Genomic DNA, 20,893 nt, shown 5'->3' with positions numbered 1-20,893 from the left:
AAATTAAAGTTGCAAAAAAGTTGAAACTATTACCACATAATATTCAAATACGTCAAAATAACTAGCAACGATAACTAACGATTAACACCATCTGTTGCATACAAATTGCCAACAAATTAAAATTTTGTATTTGGAAATTAACCTAATAACTTACATACATAAAAAAACCTCAATATCTTTTAAACAAAATTACTACACAGTACACACTAAAATATTTGATTCATTCATAAGAAAAAATAACCCTGAAATTAACCGATTTTTCAATGACTCATTCAAGTTCATAGTAAATTAGAAATCGAATAGCCGATAAAATATTTCCAACGAAAATCTTCGTATCTTCAAGACACGCTTATTAATATTAGCTATCGCATTTATTAAAAAAATATATATACAAAAGTATCTACGTATAAATCATTGTTTGCTATAAAAAAAAGCGATCGGCGCGAGTAACTTTTACTCACACACACTCTAAAAAAGTTTGTTCATGATTATGATTTTGCTATTAAACTGTTGGACAAAATAAAAGTATCTCTTCAAACAAAAGACTTTGCGTGTTGTCATTCGCTAAGATACTTTTATGTATATTGAAGTTGCTGTTGCTAAGTGCGATACCCAAAAAAAGAATGTGTGTAAAAACCAGCCAACAAGAAGAAAAGCAAGTTTTTTAAGGGAGCTAGCACATGGTGTGTCAAATTCTCTTTATTGTAAAATAAAAAAAAATATACAAAAATTAAGAGAACCGCAGACTATGTATGATTGGAAGATAAAGCTATTTGGAATTTTTGGATGAGTAATTCACGAATAGACTGACAAATAAAAGTAAAGAAAAAAGGATATTTACCCTGGACATCATGTCCCGGAATATGATGACAAAGTCTTCCAACATATCCCCGGCGAGTGCCATCTGATGGATGTTGTGGTAATCCACTTGCATATTTATGTTGTTGCTTTTTAGCATTTTGTTTCTTTTATTATTGTAATTTATATCAATTTTAGTATTATTCACAAAATAATAAGTTATTTGAAAAAATCACCAAAATTTTCAATCACAGTTCAGTTCACTTCAGACTTTTTTTTTTTTTTATTTTTGGTCCAAAATATTCAAATAGATTATTTTTGTATTTATATTTTTGCTTTAATTTGCTTCAATAATTTCAAAATGCATAGCAGCATTGTAAGCATATAAAAGCTTCGTATATTACGTATTTTACTTGAAGTCTTACGCCAAAGACTTTCACTTTTTTATTTCTACTTATGTTGGAGAACACAATCCAAATAAAATTAAATAAAAGTCCGTTTGAAAAAAATTCAAATATTTTCGCACTCTTTCGACCGGAAATTAAAATAAACTCTCTTTTTTTTGTTTGTCTGTTATAAAATTTAAAACATCAAAGGACTGTTTGATTTTGAAGAGTGATAAAAAGGGGCGCTTTTCACACACAAACTAAGGATGACAGTTCCTGATTGGTAATGAAAAATTCCAACTGTATCCGTTGTAGCGTTTTGAATTCGCCGCCGCCGCTTCCGCCGTTCGATCGTCTACTACTAGTCAAGACAGTAGTTGTATTAAGACTGAATTCAAATGTGCCAAATCGAACAAACGTCACTTGAAGACTGCCATGCCACTGCACTGAAAGCGCGATAGTAAAGACTCACTGACGCAATCGGATTTCGGTTTGATTACGAACGGTTAAGCGGTTGTGAGGGGTTGTTTTTGGCACTAAGCTCTCTTTAAATACAGAAATAGCTAGATACATAACATCTATAAAAAAGGGGGACTTTGATCATTTGGGATTTTATGAGTATTAAGATAGATGAGAGACGGAGAGTATTGTCAAGAGAGCGCGCGTTATCACCGCAACTTGTTGTTCAATACTAAATTACTTTTCGCTTGCACTAATCGTTAACAGTGGACTGTTTTGCGAATGGTTATGGAATTTAAATGAAATTGTGTCTTTAAATTTTGTACATTAAAATATGATCGATGTCATAGTAATGGCTGAAACACAAACACGCTTCAGCTTCGTTAAGTTGGGCCTGATTCGAGGTTGCTTTGAATGGCATTTCCAACATTGTTCATCTGTGACCAAATTTTCTCAATATTTTTTCACTTGGTCAAATTTCGGAAACGAAAAAAGAAGTTCGACAATTTGAGTAACGAAGACGTTCTTTTAACATACTCACTTGGGTTAACAGAAACAACGGTTAAACTCATTTAAGCAACTTTGTGTACATACAAAACTTAATTAAAAATATAAACTTTTGATCTGATATGGACAAAGGGAACAGAGAAAATTATCTACTTATTACATAAGCCGTAAAAACTCTCAAAATACGAGGTGTGTTCAAAAAGTACCCGGATTTTTTGTATTTTTTTTCAAAAAATATTTATTATTATTAAATAAATAAAGGGTGTCCCAAAATTAACGCAACATTTGAATTTGCCGCCATTTGTGCAGTGAAGTGTTGGCAACCCTGAAAAAAAGCAATTTGACAGCTAACAGTATAGAGTTATTAAAAATGGAGCGTTACACATTATTAAAGAATATTTCAAAAAATAGTGAAAGCTTGGCGGCTGCAGTTCGAAAATTGTATACAAAATATGGTCGGAATAGTGTTTTAACTTCGTCAACTGTGAAGAGATTAATTGAAAAATTCATGGAGACTGGATCCGTTGGAGACGCCAAACACACTGGTCGTCAAAAACAAGCCGTTCAAATGTGAATGTCGAAGCAGTGCGTGAGAGTGTTGCTGACAATCCAGGAACCTCAATTCGACGTCGTGGACAAGAATTGCAAATTTCAAGAACCTCTCTACAGCGTATACTCACCAAAGATTTGTGTCTTCATGCTTACAAAATTCAATTAACACAACAATTGAAGCCTAATGACCATGGACAGAGAAGAGAGTTCGTTGAATGGATTATTGAACATCAACAAATGGACCCTGATTTTTCGAGAAAATCATCCTAAGCGATGAAGCACATTTTCATCTTGATGGCTTTGTCAATCGCCAAAATTGCCGCATTTGGGGTTCGGAGAACCCACATGTGATTGTCGAAAAACAAATGCATCCACAACGCGTGACTATATGGTGTGGATTTTGGGCTGGAGGCATAATTGGGCCATATTTTTTTGAAAATGATGCTGGTCAAGCAGTGACTGTTACTGGTGCTCGATATCGCGACATGATTACACAGTTCTTTCTGCCAAAATTGCATGATATTGATGTGTCCAATATGTGGTTTCAACTAGACGGTGCCACATATCATACAGCCCGTGAAACAATTCAATTACTGCATGAGACATTTCCAGGTCGTGTACTCTCTCGTTTCGGTGATCAAAATTGGCCTCCTAGATCGTGTGATTTAACACTATTAGACTTCTTTTTATGGGGTTATTTGAAATTACAAGTCTATGTCAACAAGCCCACAACCACCCGTGCATTAAAGGAGGAGATTCAACGCTGCATCAAAGAAATTCAGCCACATTTATGCAGAATGGTCATGGAAAATTTCAACAAAAGAGTGCGCATGTGCATGCAAAGCCGTGGAGGCCATTTGTCCGAAGTGTTATTCCATACATAACCCTATCCTATGTACTTTACGAGTCAATATAAATATAACTATCAAAAGACTAAAAACGGCGTTTTTTAATTCAAATCTTGCGTTAATTTTGGGACACCCTTTATGTCGCTGAGCATTTTCAGCGATTCGGCCTTTATTTCTTCGATCAAGGAAAAACACCGTCATTTCATGTGTCTCTTCAACTTTGGAAACAGGAAAAAGTCACACGGAGCCCAATTTAGTGAAAATAGAGGTTGGGGCATGACTAAGGCATTGTTTTTGGCCAACAAATTACGAACAAGCAACGACGAGTGAGCAGGTGCGTTATCGTGGTGCAAAAGCCATGAATTTTTTTTCCATAAATCTGAGCGTTTTTTTCGAATTGCTTCACGCAAACGTCGTATAACTTCAAGGTTATACTCCTTATTAACCGTACGACCCTGTGGTAAGATCTCTTGGTGCACTATGCATTATTATAATCGAAGAAAATAGTTAGCAAAACCTTTACATTTGATTGAACTTCACGTGCTTTTTTCGTTGGTGACATTGGATGCTTCCAGGTGGACGATTGTGCTTTGGTTTCGATATCATAACCGTACACCCATGTTTCATCACCAGTTATGACCCTTTGAAGCAAACTTGGATCGTCGTTGACGTCATTTAACAGCTCCTGAGCGCTGTTCATGCGATTGTTTTTTTCGTCAAACATTGCTCAAACAAACAAAAATCGCCGAGCTTACGAGTATAAAAACACGTCGAACCTTGGCAACTACCACAGACAAAGTAAACAGTGAATATAGCTGAAAATTGCATCATACTTTAGGGGCATGTATACCAACACAATACAAAACAAATTTTGACCTTCGGACTCTACTTTTTGAACACACCTCGTACCTAACTACTTTTAATACAATTATTATAAAAACAAACGCTTTACATTTTTATTTATGTATATAGAATTTTTAAAACGGCTGCTATTGGTAATAATAATTTAAGAAATTAAAAGTTTTTTGTCGGATTTCGAAATTTCAATATCATCTTTAATTGATTTTTTTTTCTAACTTGGTTCAGGGTAATCCAAAGATGAAGTAATGGAATGAACGAATCTAATTTAATTAAATTTGTTAAGGATTTTGAAGTTTATTTGTACGTAATTAAAAAATAAATGTCATCTGCATAATATGAAAAATATGTTAAGAAAAATGTGAAGAATTCATTAATGTGTGCTTATAAATTTTTCGGATATGAATTAATTATGTTCGTCATTTTTACCTACAAGTCGTCTTTTTATTATCAAATTTGAACACACATTTTTTTTCAGGTTGGTAATCGTGCTTCCAATATGATATTTCTTAAATGGCACTTTTGTCATTCTGGCAGCTGTTATTTCTTCTCAAAATAAAAAAATACGAGTTTTGAAATCAAAAAATTAAATTTATATCGGAAGTAGCTTTCACAGTTTACAATTAATAACCAAAGGGAATTCCTCCAAAAGCAAATGTATTTTGTTAGTTGATTTTTTTTACAGCTGTTGAGCTGTCAGATAAAGCAAATGTTCAGCAAATTTGAACAAAAGCTGCCGTTTAGAGTCACATTACGTTATTTTCCTTACGATTGTCAAATGAAACGTGAGGTCGAAGCTTCGTTGTGATAGCATGCATTGAATTCCTATGGCTGAACTCGTAAACGTCAGGTGAAGCCAAAGATTAAGCGTGTTTTTGTTTCAGCCATAAGCGTTTTTCTCAACTAAACAGGAAACTGTCAAACTGAGTTTCCTATTCTGTTCAGAGAATCAAAGTTTTATCACACTTTTCGTGCAGAGAAAGGTTTCGAAATATGCTTAGAGCCCTCACACCGATCGCTGTTAAGCAATAACGCTGAACTTAAAATTACAAGTTCCCAAAACGATTCAAATGGCGGAAAAATCAGGTGGCTTTTCTGATAAATAAATAGATCAATATTTGCTTTTTTATTAAAATGAACAACTAATTTCTACATTCAAAATAAATGTAACAACGTTTTAAGAAAATGGCAGATAAGTCTAAAAGTTTGCAACGTCTTTCGCTTTATTTTTATATTTTGAAATGTGTTTCCCTGCTATAAATATCATCATAATCATTTTCATCGAAAATAATATCGAAAGCTTGTTTTATTAAAATAGAAATATTAGGTCCGTTCGCGTACTCTTCTAAAACAGTCCAATTTTACGAAAAAAATACGAAATTGATTCAAAAATTTCGTAGAGAGTAAAATATTTCGCTAACCTACGAATTTTAGCCCAAGAAACTTCTTTGGGCAGATTTGTGAAAAGTGTCAAATTTAATAGAAATTTAAATAAATTCCTCGCTTTCGCTGTCAGTTATAAAATTTACAAACAAATTTTCAAAGAACAGCAAAAAGACAGTAAAATTTGTTGTTTTCCCGTTCGTTTACTTTTTTGTAGTTTTTTTTTTTTTTGTGAGATAGTTTGGCCCCCACTCTTTAAAATATCTCTTTTTAAGAATATTAGTGCAGAAAGTACGCGAACGGACCTAATATTTTTCATATTTTTCAAATCAATACACATTTTCGTTTAAATTTTAAGCTAGCAAAAATGACAGATACCTAAATGCATTTCAAAACGAAATTTGAGTGATCTTAAAGCGTTCAGAGCAGACGTCAATCGTAGCGTGTTCAGCACGAAGACCACAGTTCAGTGATCTATGAATCAAAACAAGCCCCTAGTGGTGACTCAAAAGAAAACAAACCGATCTGAAAAAAATGTTCGAACAAACTACTTTATCATGTTTTCTATCCATTGAATGTCCCACTGTTTGTCATGTGCTACGTCTCATCAGCTCAGGGGGTGATAATTTAAATTGTATTTTGCAAATATTAACAACCAATTTGAAAGTCTGCCTGTGTTGTCGTCGTCGCTCTCTTAATTGTGAATTGAATATGTGTTCGTTTTTGAGTAGCTTAAAAGTTAGATTTTGTTGTTGTTTTTAGTTTCAGCGATTGAATAAAATTTGCACAACCAACTAGAATATACTAGAATAATAATAATTTGCGATATTAGGATGTTTGTTGTTGTAGGATCTTATGTAATTCAAAACTTTGAAGTGCATTTTTCTTGCATTTAAGAAAAGTGTAATAAATAGCTCACAATAGACAAAATGTGCTAAAGGAGAATGTCGGGTATGTAGTGCTGTCAGCTGTGTAGCACATTATTAAAATTGGGTAAATAATATTTTATGTGTGCGGTTGAGAAGAAAAGAATATCACGGGATGGATCATTCGAAAAAAAGATACTAATTTTGTTAGCTTATGAAATGAAAGAGTAACGATCGCATCATGTCGATCTTGACGGATGGGGTTGAGGGTTTATTTGTCGACGTTGTCGTCGTCTGTCTACAAAAAATGTATATTTGCTTTATTTGTTTTTGCATTCCTTAGGTAAGTTCGTTATAGGCCTTAAATATAGTGCCAAGAGTTCTTTCACAAGAAGACTCATGGCGCATGAACAGAAGTATTTAAGTTGTTTGTTAATTATTACCTCAACCAGATGTAGTATTACGGGTACATTATATATACTCTAAGGGGTGTTGCTAAAAATTACTTAGTTCAAATAAATTTAAATTGGCGGCGCTTTACGGGTTCACTTGAAGGACAAAGTAATAAGATGAGATTTATTGTATCGATCGATTGAACTTTTATTGGGAGGAAGATAATTTAATTAATTTATTATTTTTATACAGGGGTGAATAATGTTGGCGCCTTTTGTTAGAGCAAAAGCATTAAATAAAAGAACATTTTGAATTCACCACTGAGAAACAGAATATAATTTGATTTAAACATGAATAAACTTTTGTTAGTAGTTCTATTTTAATATACAGCTGCGGTCAAAATAATAGCAGTAAGAAGGGAATACTGAAAAAATTGAACCTTTATATTTATTAAGCCACATCAATTTTAATCCAGGTTATGACAAGAAAAGTTTGGATTTTATCAAATAAATAAAAATAAAAAATTTTACCTTCAAGGTAAAGATTTGCTCCGGTCAAAAAAATAGCAGTATTCACAAAAATTAAGGAAATTAACAAAATGTTGATAAAAATTTCAAGAAAATTTATTAATATTTGGTTGTAGACCCCTTATTGCTTATAACGGCCTCACATCGTCGCTTCATAGAATCAACCAAAGCCTTACATCTCTCCAATGGGATACTTTTCCATGCAGTCTCAACTGTTATCCAAAGCTGATTATTGTTGGTCGGTTTTAATGCTGCAACCATTTTTTTAACATCTGCCCAAAGGTTCTCTGTTGGGTTAAGGTCAGGTGATTGGGGAGGCCAATCTAAAGCAGAAATATTATTGACCCGAAACCACTCCTAAGCTTTTTTGCTGGTGTGCTTCGGGTCATTGTCTTGTTGAAAGACCCATCTGATTGGCATTTCCTCCTCTGCATAAGGCAGCATGGTTCCCTGAAAAATGTCAACGTAAACATGCTGATCCATCACACCATTTATTCGGTATATGGGACCTACACCGTGGTATGAGAAGGAACCCTACCATAATGCTAGAGCCACCATGTTTAACGGTTTTACGCGTATACCTAGGTATAGGCACATTTGTTGGGCGTCGCACATATTCACGAGAACCAGGGCTGCCATACAAAAGAATTTTGCTTTCATCCGTCCATAAGATATTTCGCCAATCCTGAAGGGGCCTATGAACATGGGTCTTGGAAAACTGAATGTGGCAATGTGTTTTTTTGTCAAAAGTGGAACTTTTCTGGGGTTTTTGGCGTTGAGATTATTTCTTCTTAAAATTCTTCTAAATGTTTCTCCACTTGCATTCAAATTTAATTCTTTTTTTTATCTCAGTAGCAGGCAAGTGGGCTAAGGCTTTCGAGCATCTTACAATTCTCCTTACCGATTACGGAGATAAAACTTTTTTCCTGCCGCGGGTTTCAGGTTTTTCTTTATTATTTTTTGCATTCGAAATCATTTTTGCCGAGATTTGAAGAGAGTTTTTGATTTCCGTATAAGTTTTTCTTTCAGAAAGAAGTTGGCGAATGATTCGGCGTTCAACGGAGTGCAGTGTTTACTACGGCGAATACTGTAAGTGTATCTGAGTATAAATATAATAATACAATGAGGCATTGAAAGCTTACCTTGAAACTTGAGATAATTATAATTTAAATGTGCACAGGATCAAAAAACAATATACAAATACCATAAGCTTGCTAAAACTGCTATTATTTTGACCGCTAAGATGTACACTTTAAGAGCATTCGAGTAACATTTGGGAAAAAAACCGTTATGTCATGGAATTTTTTTTTACGGAAATGGAAGGCAAAATGTTCTAGCACCAAAAAAGTAGTTAAAGAATGTAATTAATTGTTCATATATTGCATTGTACTAGAATATATTAATAGGGAGGTTACACTGCTATTATTTTGACTGGCACTGTATGTGCTATCATAATATAATTAAGCACCTGCTTCCTCCTGCAGTGGATAACAGTAATCAAACATGAAATTTTTAATAATTCTGTTTTGGCAAAACTTGAGATTTGTGTATAATTTGCTTTTTGCAGACATACAATCTAATCTTATTTGTACTTGAAGACCAAACTAGGTTAAATTTATTTATAATGTTATGGTTTAAAATATTAAAATGACCCAAATTGAAAAAAAAAATGTTGGCGAACGAAATTAGAAAACATTTTTGTTCTTTTTGTATTAATGAATCGGTTATGACAAGTTTTGGGCCATTTTCAAGTAATTAAGGTTTGTTAGATGAGCTAAAGGTGTGCTAATACCTGTTGCTCCAATGAATTTTTTGAGTCACTCTGAATTCACCCTAAATTAGTTTTTGGGTTTTTACTGTTCAAGTTAAGATAACCAATTACTTTCCAACATGAGTGCAAAGAATATAATTTTGTTTCTACAATTTAACAGAAATAAGAGAAAACACAATATTTATTAAAAAAAAGGAAACCGAAACACAATAATGGAATATTTAAATATGTTTCAAGTAATTTAAGGTTTTCACAGAGCATTTTCTAGTTTTTTTTTTTTTAAATGGTAACAACACATTTTTTTTCGAAACCTAAAAAAAGTGCTTTAGCCAACGAGCCAAGGATCGGCTCTGTCGTGTCTAGAAAATAAACGAGCCAAGTAGTTCTGTTTGATAGCACAATTTCAGATTGCCGTTTGACAACTATTCTATACACTTTCTCAGTCTATCTCATATAATAATTGAAGGAAAGAATGCGCCTCTCTCAGATTGACCATATTGCGATCCACAGACACGCTTCCAGCATCATGGACGTTTGAACTTTTTGAGGAGCTAACATCGACTCGGACCACTACCTCGTTGTAGCCAAGGTAGCACTTCGGGTTTCCAGACCCACGGCAAAACGGCGCACCTTGCGTCGCTTCGAGACAAAAGTTCTTCGGGTGATCTATGGTCCCGTATGCATCGAAGGAGAGTGGAGGAAAAGATGGAACGACGAGCTGTACATGCTGTACAGCGACGTAGACTTAGCCAGAAGGGTAAAAGTCCAACGATTAAGATGGCTGGGTCACGTAGAGCGCATGGAAACCAATGCTCCGGCCCGGAAAGTCTTCGAATCCGCACCCACAGGGCAGCGCAGTAAAGGAAGACCGCGGATGCATGCAGCATGCAGACAGCGAGGAATTGTCAATTTATAATTACCCTTTTCAACAAAAAAAACAAGAGTGTTATAATTTTGAGATTAAGTTGAGCGCGAACAATTTATTCGTTGCAGTGTGGATGGTATGTGGAAACCACACTGCAATTCGTTACTACCAAATTGTTTTTACACAATTGTCTTATTTTAGAGAACAAAATGCAAATTTTATTATCCTAACATAAGTGTCAATTGGCTTCTTATAATTTAAATGTGTTTTTGTTTAAAATTGACTTTTTGAAATGTGTAAGATCACGTTTGTTCGTCCATTCGTTGTTCGCTCTAATGTGCAAGGGCCTTAACTAATTAGTATTTTTTAAGGAAAATAGATTTCAAATTTGAATTTATTTAATATAAACCTTTTTAATTTTGATCAAAAATAAGATTAAAAAAAAAAACAATTTGTCAATGTATGCATACAAATTTGGACTTTGTCCCATTGGAAGTAATCCAAATGGCTCGAAACCAATTGGCTCAATCGTTTATGATCAACTTTACACAAAATTTTAGATGCATAAAAATAACTAAGAATTTGCTATGAGCTTAAAAGCACTGAACACGACGAAATGAATTAAAGTTTACGAACGAGTCTTTTTTTGGAATGTCAAAATGGCGCTAGGTATAACATAAAATCAAAAGGCTTTTCACACGAAGTCCAAAACCAGGTTTTTGCGAAATTATCGGTTTTGGCCGAAAACCTACATCGAAAACTCAAGTTTTCCCATACATTTTTGGTAAACCACAAGTTCTCGTAAGCTACCAGTTTTATATACATAAAACCTCTAGAAAACTAGTAGCAATTCAAAGTTGAACTAAACAAACAAACTTTTCGAAACATTCAGCGCTCAAATTAATGTAAACAAAACAGCTGATGGCTGCTGTCAAAACAAATATTTCATTTTGAAATAAATTTGGTCGTGGTAAGTAATATTATTTATTTTTCTTATTAAATACGAATTATTGCTTTTTTTATTTACAGAATATGGAAGAGAAAAAAAAGGAAACAGGCGGTTCTTTTATGATCCTCAAGAGATTCAAACGCTCTTTGTTAAGCGAGGAACCGGAATTCACTATAGCTACTGGCGAAGAATTGGCTATTAGCTTAAAAGCACTTTATTGAAATTGAACACAACAAATATGAATAAGTTCACGAACGAGTCTTTTTTTGGAATGTCAAAATGGCGCTAGGTGTAACATAAACTTAAAAAAGTAAGCTATTTTACTATTTTAACTTCACTGATTCTATATTAAACTATATTAAAACTTCTAAAACCATTTTTGTAGGCTCGTATCGTACATACAACTATTTAAACTACCAGTGTTACAAAAACTTTTATGTGCGAGGGAAATTCTTTCGAGTTGTTTGGTTTTTGAAACAATTAGGTTAAGGTTTAAGTTAAAAGTTAACGTTTTACAAATCAGCGGATAACAGCGGTTTAAACTAATTACAGGAGAGTTGAGCTGAGTTTACAAATAAATTATAAATTGAAAAAGAACAACACAATATTTCACCAAAATGGAGGGTTATGTATTATGAGAGTTAATTTGGAAAGGAGTTTTGATCTTTTTTGACATGAACCAAACAAATTCAATGTTTATACCATCCGGAATCAACATTATTGAAGATTGATGAGCTGTCAATAACGATGTTTTTCCCATTGCGGATTCAAGTCACACTTTAACTAAAAGACGATTTGAAAAACCTGCATGGTTTTCTACACAAAAAGACCGAAGTTTTTCACTTTTAATAAACCATACACTAAATTACAAAGCTTTTCCTTCTGAAGTCGTTTTAATTGCACATAATACATATAAAATTTAAATACTCTTAATCCGGAACACAAAATCAAAGATGTTCAGTGTAAACAAACAGATCTTATATTTCAACTCAGGTTTACTTAAAAAAAAACGTCAATCACTTTAAATAAACCAAATTATACTATGGTCGCTTTTTTGTGCTTAAAATTTGTCAGAATGCAAACATTAAAGAGAAGGAACAAAAAATACTTAAACAAACGCCATTATTCCAGTCTATAATTAAAAAGTTAAAATTTAGCAAATCTAAAAGTTGTTATCTTATTTCCCTAGTACAAAGATTAAAATTGAACTTTGTCAAAAAAAAAAAAAAAACAAAATATTGATTTTATATTTTTGGCAAAAAGCTACTAGGTGTAGAGGTGTAGAGGTGATTATTAATTCTATTTCATTTTAACTGATAACCAACAAGGGAGTTCTATGCTCAAAACAAGCTTTACTTATATTTTGGAGGAGGCATAGCTCTTTTTATATCAGTTGCCATTTTGTTATGAAAAAAAAAATAATATATATTCAGTTGAGTACATTATACTGAAACTTGTTCAATCTATTGACTTTTCTGTCTAGACAAAATGTTAAGAATATAAGACAAAAATAAAAATTCTACGTCGAAAATTTAGCAATAATCTAGCAAAAAGAATGTTTGTATAAAAAAAGTAAAGTGCTAACTAGCATAACAGACTATAAAAATATTGCGTATTTAGGAGTAAACAAAATTAATCTGTTGTGTTGATTAAATAAAGATTACATTTTTAAGGAGGCAATGAGTGTGTATCATGATCACGGAGTTAAAATTAAATTTTCTACTCCTAAACTTAGTTCAAAGCTATAAATCCCCTTTTATAATCATTTTAAATTTAAAGAATTTAAAAGAGACCTCTAAACACGCTCAAAAGGAAGTGTTCACAATAGAGGCAAAAAAATCTAATGGATGGATTACAATTTGACGTTAATGTCAACAAAAGTGACACCAGTGTTGGGGTTATATAGTTCGCACAATGTCAAGGAAGTTCAGGTATCGATAATGTAGTTTATTCGAGTAGATGATATACAGTCTGTCAAGAAAGAGCGTACTGACAAGTAGTGAAAGATTTCGCTCTAATTCGTTAGCGAGCCGATAGAGGGAAGCTTTGTCCTTAGATGCCAAAAATACTCCATTTACAAAGATCGGAATCTTTCGTATGTTTCACTCTCCAAAACCCGTTTGTTTACATTGTTATATTTGTAATTTAGTCCATGAATAGATGTGAAAACAAACAAAACAAAAAACGAAGCTGTAGGCTAGCGGCACTTTGCAAAGCAAAAACAAAATAGCGAGGTTAATAATTTTTTTTGTCAGATTTATCTTTTTAGTTTTTAGCTTTAGTTTTGCAGTCATTTTTTTTGAAAGCGAACCAATGTACATTTTTGTCTTGAAAAAGCATGTTCAACATCAGTTTAATATAATTTATTCCCTTATTTACAGCAATCACTACAAAATTCTTTAAATTTCATATTTAACTTCGGATTATTGTATCAAAGATGTGTTCGAAGAACCATCAAGTTAAGGGTGCGAGCGCAATTTATTGAATTCAAATATTTGTTTTGCAAATAATTAAAATCTGTATCAATTTAATTAATCCAAGTATATTTATAGTTTGTTTTTAATGATTTAAGCTTGCAACTATTTTTCAATTCTACTTTGATTAATAAATATTAAATTTAAAAAAAAAGTTATAATCGTAAAATACCTCATCTATTACATTCTTGATTGATGGAAGCATACATGTATTTGCTATCAAAAAAAATTATGCTCCAAAGGAACACCAATATATAACAAAAAGAGGCTGGGATGCGACCCACACTGACAACTTCCCATCACGTCTGTCGATTTTTCTTGCTTAAAAGTTTGTCTATATGTACTCGTATCAATTTTTACCAAATTCGCGTACTATTTTTTGTAGATTTTATTTTTTATGAAAAAACGGACTGTTGGATTTTTATATAAAAATTACTAAATATCGGAAACAATATTTTCTGTGAAATAAAAAAAGTTTGAAGACAATATTTTTTATTTTTGAAAAACTATTTGAGCTGAAAGTACATTTTAACCAAGTTTTAGTATTGTTTTTTTTTAGAGTTTTATTTTTTGTAAAAAGAACTGTCAGTTTGAATTTTTTTAAAATTTTACCAAATGTTGAAGATATTTGAATCGATATTCAATTTTAACGAACTTTAAGTAATGATTTTTTAGATTTTTATTTTTTATAAAAAAAACTGTCAATTCGATTTTTCTCAAAATTTTATGAGATGTCAAAAACATTATTCTTCGTTGCACAAAATTGTTTTGGAGATGAAATCGTATTTTAGTAGTAAAATTTTGTAGGTGACAAGTTTTTTTTTTCAGGTTTTTTGATTTATAAAAAAACCGTTAAATGGATTTTTTTTTAAATATACTTCTTTGATATCACGTTACAATATATTATATAAAATTTAATTCAAGTCTCTAGCGTTTCGTTCGTAAGATATTTAGGGTTAACCAAAATTTTCACTTTTTTTCAAACTGCTATGGTAAAAAAAAACCACCCACGCAATTTTCTTGAGAGCCCTTTCTGAATCTTTCTGTCTTTTTATCTGTATAACAAAATTTATTTGAAGTCGATATCTCTTGTGGTTCTTGAGCGAACGTACGAACGTACAAACGTACGTACACACGCACGCACAGACATCTTTCTAAAAATCTTTTATTTCGACTCTAGGGACCTTGAAACGTCGAGAAATGTCAAATTTTTCAATTTGACGAATCGGACCCATTACAATAACTTCCTATTTGAAGTTAAAAATCAGAACGATTATATCAAACTTGTTGAATAAATGCAGAGCAAATGAAATGCAAATTTTGACGTTTATCACAAAATGAAAACGTCAAAAAATCGTTCAGAAATAATGCACAACTCATTCAATTGACGTACAGAACTTTCTTTTAGTGAATTCTCACAGTTTACCAAAGTTAAAGTTACCAAAGTTAAAGTTTAATTATTATGGTTTGAAGGGTATGTTTAGTAAAAATGCTGCTAATAATGAAAACAAATTAATGAGTTTTACGTATGTATATGTTTTTGTTTTTCTTAATATAATAAATACTACCGTAGATTACTTTCGTTTGGATTGTTTCGTTTTTGAACGAAGGCCAAAATGAAACATTTAGATGTGTCTGAGGACTAAAATGAAGCATTTTGATGGGCTGAAACGGAAAACTAAATGTGAGAATGTGTTTGGTTTTTGCATTATTTCATGCACACTTTCTCACATTTAGTGTGCAGTTAGCTTGTAGGCAAACCGAAATGTCAACCTGACATTCCGATCTTGGTAATGGAGTATTTTTGCTTGATGCATTGTCAACAAAGGTTCAGTTGTCGTTGATCTTTTGAAAGAGGATAACGTAAAACGCAATGAGTGCTAAGTAAACAGTATGAGAAAGTCGAAGGCATTTGTACAGAAGTGGATACAGCGATATAAAGTGGCTAAAAATGTCGATGATTTACCAGAACGTGGTTCGATAGGAAAAGTGAACAAAAAAGATGAAAGAAGAATATTTTCGTGGAATCCTGCTTTATTACTGCGGCAACGGCGAGCAAAATTAATGGCAAAAGGTTTAGATATATCCTACGAAACTATCCGAACCTTTTTTCATACGCCTGATCTGAAATGACGTAACACAGTGAAGGGCTCTGTTGACTGAAAAACATGTGACAAAACGACTCGCTTGGGCGCATGAGAATATTGAGAGATTTAGAAAATGTCATTTTTATTCATGAATGTTCTATATGGGCACGTTCTGTTCTCACGCGTTCCTGGTCAACTTCCACCAATAGACTTGCCTTGCATTGCCACTAGAATACGCCGTCAAATTAGTAGAAAGCATGCCTCGGAGATGCCAGGTAATTATCGACGCCGTTTTTGACTGGACACATTATTGGCCAAATTGCATTATTGTTTGTAATGTGAACAATGTATATATGTATAAATATAAAAGTTTCAGACAGACTGTAAGAACTATGTAAGTCGATATTTATTATATTATTTGTTTCATTTTAAAAATTGCTTAAACTTACATTTGGTACAATGGAAATTCTTCTTGCTGTATCAATAATGATACAATAAAGAATACAAATCGATTTGGTCCTCCGAACAAATAAGAAGTCCGTCATTACGATGAACCTTTTGAATTTATTTTGCATATTTTACTCTATAAATAACGTTATCTACGCACAGTCATTTGTGTTTATATTTAATTTTGGTTTGTTAACGTTTTTTTTTTCTTTCAAATTTTGAATGGCCTGTTATAAAATTTGTTTAAACTCCCACTGTTTATCTTTTAGTCAATCGAAATCAGCGGAAATATGACACTTAAGATAATAAATCTTTATAATAATGAACTCAGCAAATAAAACACAAACACAACCACTTTAAGAACATTCGAATTGAGTGCTTTGTCCGAAGTTTCACGACCTATCAACTGACTTTTTTACACATAAAATCTTTGCAAATATTAAAGTTAAAAGGAAAGAAAAGAATCAAATTAAATCACATCATCATCATCAATTCAATTAAATTGATTCGAGAGTCAACAGAAAACAGAAAAACCGACTGAAACTGGCCGGCACGAGTCATATTAACTATATTAATCCCCTATCACATCGCACAACTGCTGTTTACATAGACATTATTTATCTCTTGATTTCACGCGCATGTAAGCACAATACTCCAACAACTTAACGTTCCTCGTGATAAGAAGTATGATGGAAAACTTCAAGTTCGTTCGCAATTTGAAGCTAGAACAAATAAGTACGACAGACGCTGTTTTCCCCTGGATTATTTATCAGTTCCTCATCGGACGAATATGAATAATATGCAATAAATGCCTCAGTTCCATTAACTGTAAGGTTAAGACAACAACTATACCTATAGATAGTTTTTGCCACATTGATCTCTCTTGATTACGTCGGCAATGTAGGTATAAGTTAAATACAAACTTAAATTTAATCACACACACTAAGGGTGGTAATCATCAAGCACCAATAAAATTATAAGACTTACAGACTCAAAACCTTATTTAAGTCAATAGTTGTAAGCACTTATAAGCTTTAAGAGTGGTCAACAAATATTTTTGTTATGGGTCTCATAAACTTAAAGGCAACCGATAAGATTATCAAAATCAATGTGTCATTACATCGTTGTTTGTAGAATAATAATAATTGATTCACAACACCATACATAACTTAGTTTTTGAAATAAATTTATGAGACTTTGAAAACAAGTGTTATTAGTGAAACAGTATTTTTAAAATAACCGACAAAAATAAACCTTATTTGTATCTTTAGCAATAAACAATGCAGTGGAAATGTAATCATTACATATTACATCATAAAAAAGTGACTATATTTAAGTGGTTATTTAAAAATAATTGTATGACAATTTTGTTTATAGTACTTAAGTGAAGATAATATTCATACTTTATTAAACGCGACAAAAAATGTAATAAACTATTAGTATTTCAATTAATTTGATCGGTTTCGCGAAATTTAATTTTAGTTAACTGAATCACATTATTTTTTTAATTTTAATAAATCTTAAGTTTTGTCACAAATTAAGTTTCTGAACACAACCATAATATTTGACATTAGATTTGACAACCAACTAATATGTCAATCATTCTGTCGCACTTCATAACAAGGAGATTTATGTCTTAAAGGTAAACTATTGTGTTAAGATCAAGGTTACGATATTTTATGAGTGCATCCTTCTATCTTTATGAGTGACGATTACCGCTACGTGCGCGAGAACTTTCTTTACTTTTGTGATCCTTTGTGATAGTGACATTCCAAGTAGTGTGCTCTTTTTTGTTGATATTTTGTGATAGTGACACTTTACTGTTAAGTTACTTTTGAGTGAGCGAGACATAACAACAAAGAATTGCGTACGACACTTTGATAGAAGCTGTGAACAGTGGATCTGGTGGAATTTATTTCCTTGATGATCCCGCAGGAACGTTCTTAATTTCATTGCTTTTGGCGAGGATCAAATCGCGAAATGATGATGCTCTAGCGTTGGCTTCATCTGGAATAGCTACGACTCTGCTAGAAGGCGGAAACACCAATTTGCAACATCGATAAAAATAGCGCAATAGCCAAGATCCTACAGGTATGGAAATTAATTGTTTGGGATGAATGCACAATGGCCCATAAGAGGTCGCTGGAGGCAGTAAAAAGAACATTGAAAGATCTTCGTGACAACCAAAATATTTTTGGTGTGGCCATAGTTCTGTTGTCAGGTGATTTTTGTCAGACTCTTCCGATCAACTGTTGCTGATGAACTAAAGTCATTGAATTTGGGGCAGTACGTAAAGACACTCCAATTAGCAACTAACAGCATGAGGAAACTGCAAATGTGTTTTGCGAAGTAGTTGTTAGATATTGGGGGGCGACTTTCCATTACCGCAGCACGAATTTCCTTCTGATTTTTTTTACAGTTAGGTAGGGGTCTCAATAGAACATATTTTTAATATTAGTGCGAGGAAACAACTTTAAGGTATTAAAAAAAAATATTTTCTTTTTCGGACTTAACCCTACTTTTTTGTATTGCATTTTTTGAGCCTAGAACAAGTTTTTTTTAATTGATAGCACGACGTACTAACAGCTAGGTATGTAAGGGGGGCATGCTGCCACCCTGCAACCCATCTCCTTGGGATAACTATAGGATTTGGGGTGGGTGCGAGTTTGGGTATATGCAAAGTACTTTTTTATTTGAGCACTAAAATAAAAGAAATAACCAAGAAAAAAAAACAAGTATGGCAACACTGAACAAAAAACAGGGAAGAAATGTCAAAATCAACCATTTTTGTGTGTTTTGTATGTAAAAAAGTTAACTTTAAAAATTAATTAAAAATAGAAATAAATGTTTCCTCGCTCTAAAATTGGTATAGTTATTATTTATTTGCACATACCTATCGAATAAAAAAAACCGCGAGTCGAAATTCGTGCTACGGTAATGGAAAGTTGGGCCGATATTGGAAATAATAAAGTTACAATGGACATCTCGACCGGATTCATCATATTACCCACAGATTTCTGTCACATCACAGATTCAAAAGAGGAACTTATTCAGCGGGTTTTCCCAGATATAGCGCAACAGTTAAATAACCATAATTGGATAAGTGAAATAGCAATATTGACAGCAAAAAATAAAGATGTCGAGGATCCCAATGCAACCATTCAGAATTTTCTTCTAAGACAGTTGGTTTCCTTCAAATCAGTCGACACCGTTATGAACCAGGATGACGTAGTCAACTATCCCACGGAGTTTTTAAATTCACTGGAATTGCCTGGATTACCACCTCAAAATTTGCAGTCAAAAGTAGGATCAGTTGTCATCATGCTGCGTAACATTAATCAACCTCAACTATGCAATGGAACAAGACTGGGGCTGTGAAAAAGCTGATGGATAACCTCATTTAGGCAACAATCATAAAAAGAAAATACAAAGGAGAGGATGTCTTGATCCCGCGAATACCGATGATTCCAACGGATTTACCATTCGATTTTAAACGCTTTCAATTTCCAGTACGTCCGACCTTTGCGATGACAGTAAATAAATCGCAAGGACAGTCAACAATATGTTGACAACAATATTTTTTTAAAAGATAAACATAGTTTAAAGCCAATATCTACAATTTTTGAAAAGATATTTGAGTCGAAAATTAATTTTTACCAACTTTTATACATTGTTTTTTGTAGGTTTTTATTTTTTGTAAAAAAAACTGTCAATTCGATTTTTTTCAAAATTTGCCCTAATGTTGAAAACAATATTTCTTATAAGTAAAAATTAGATAGAAGCTATTATCTCAAAGTTTTGAAAAGATTTTTGAGCGAAAATCAATTAATTTTTGTTTAGATTTGTATTTTTTATAAAAAAAACTGTCAATTCGATTTTTCTCAAAATTTTATCAGATGTCAAAACCATTATTCTTCGTTGCACAAAATTGTTTTGCAGATGAAATCATATTTTAGTCGTAAAATTTTGGAGGTGACAAATTTTTTTCCAGTTTTTTTGATTTATAAAAAAACCGTTAAATGCACATCCAAAGCTTCCGTGGTACAATAAGCAATTATCTAACCTTAGAAACGCTAAACGTAAAGCTTTAAACGAATACAAGCAATCAAAAAGTGAGTTAAATTATGCTTATTTGAGTAAAATACGTAAAGATTTTTTCACACTTAATAAGTTCCTTCACAAGAGTTACATCATGAATATAGAGAGTAATATTAAGAAGTATTGTAACTCATTTTGGTCGTTTGTCAACACGAAAAGGAAATCAAATGGATTTCCCAAAAATATGTCCTATAAGGATACCGAAGGGTCAAATATTGATTCTATTCTTGAATTATTTGCAAACTTCTTCCAGTCGGTATACCCAACTCCTGATATTATCAATCATTCTTGTTTTCCCAATATACCAAGTAAGGTTGATATTGGTAGTTCTGAAGTGCTATCAGGACTTAAAGCATTAAAACCAAAATTCAATTCTGGAGCTGATGGCATCCCTGCTATATATCTCAAACTTTGTGCTTCAGCACTTTGTATTCCTCTTGTTTGTATTTTTAATAAGTCCCTATCCGAAGGAGTCTTTCCCAATATATGGAAAACTTCATATCTACGAGTAGTTCCAATTCATAAATCTGGATTTAAGAATATGATAGAAAATTATAGAGGTATCTCGAAGCTCTCAGCAATGCCTAAATTGTTTGAAAGTATTGTAAAAAACAAAATTGGATTC

At 32.6% G+C, this 20,893-nt stretch overlaps 1 protein-coding gene across 6 annotated transcripts in view; it reads right to left on the bottom strand.

Moving 5' to 3' along the window:
• Positions 1 to 20,893, bottom strand: part of LOC129946385 (calcium-binding mitochondrial carrier protein SCaMC-2-A) — a 90,832-nt gene that overhangs the window by 18,183 nt on the left and 51,756 nt on the right. The window contains exon 1 of one of the 6 annotated variants that reach the window (XM_056056543.1): positions 16,173 to 16,645. The exons of 4 other annotated variants lie outside the window; for them this stretch is intronic. In XM_056056543.1, the coding sequence (XP_055912518.1) occupies positions 16,173 to 16,298 (126 nt within the window). In that variant the 5' untranslated portion in view covers positions 16,299 to 16,645. Of the gene's footprint in view, positions 1 to 841; positions 1,615 to 16,172; positions 16,646 to 20,893 lie in introns of those variants that run through there. One more of the 6 variants, XM_056056544.1, reaches the window with a different exon arrangement.

The sequence above is a fragment of the Eupeodes corollae genome, chromosome 2, assembly GCF_945859685.1.
Source record: "Eupeodes corollae chromosome 2, idEupCoro1.1, whole genome shotgun sequence".
Taxonomy (NCBI): domain Eukaryota; kingdom Metazoa; phylum Arthropoda; class Insecta; order Diptera; family Syrphidae; genus Eupeodes; species Eupeodes corollae.
The sequence above is the reverse complement of the archived record's forward strand: the minus strand, read 5'-3'. Positions and strand labels throughout refer to the sequence as shown.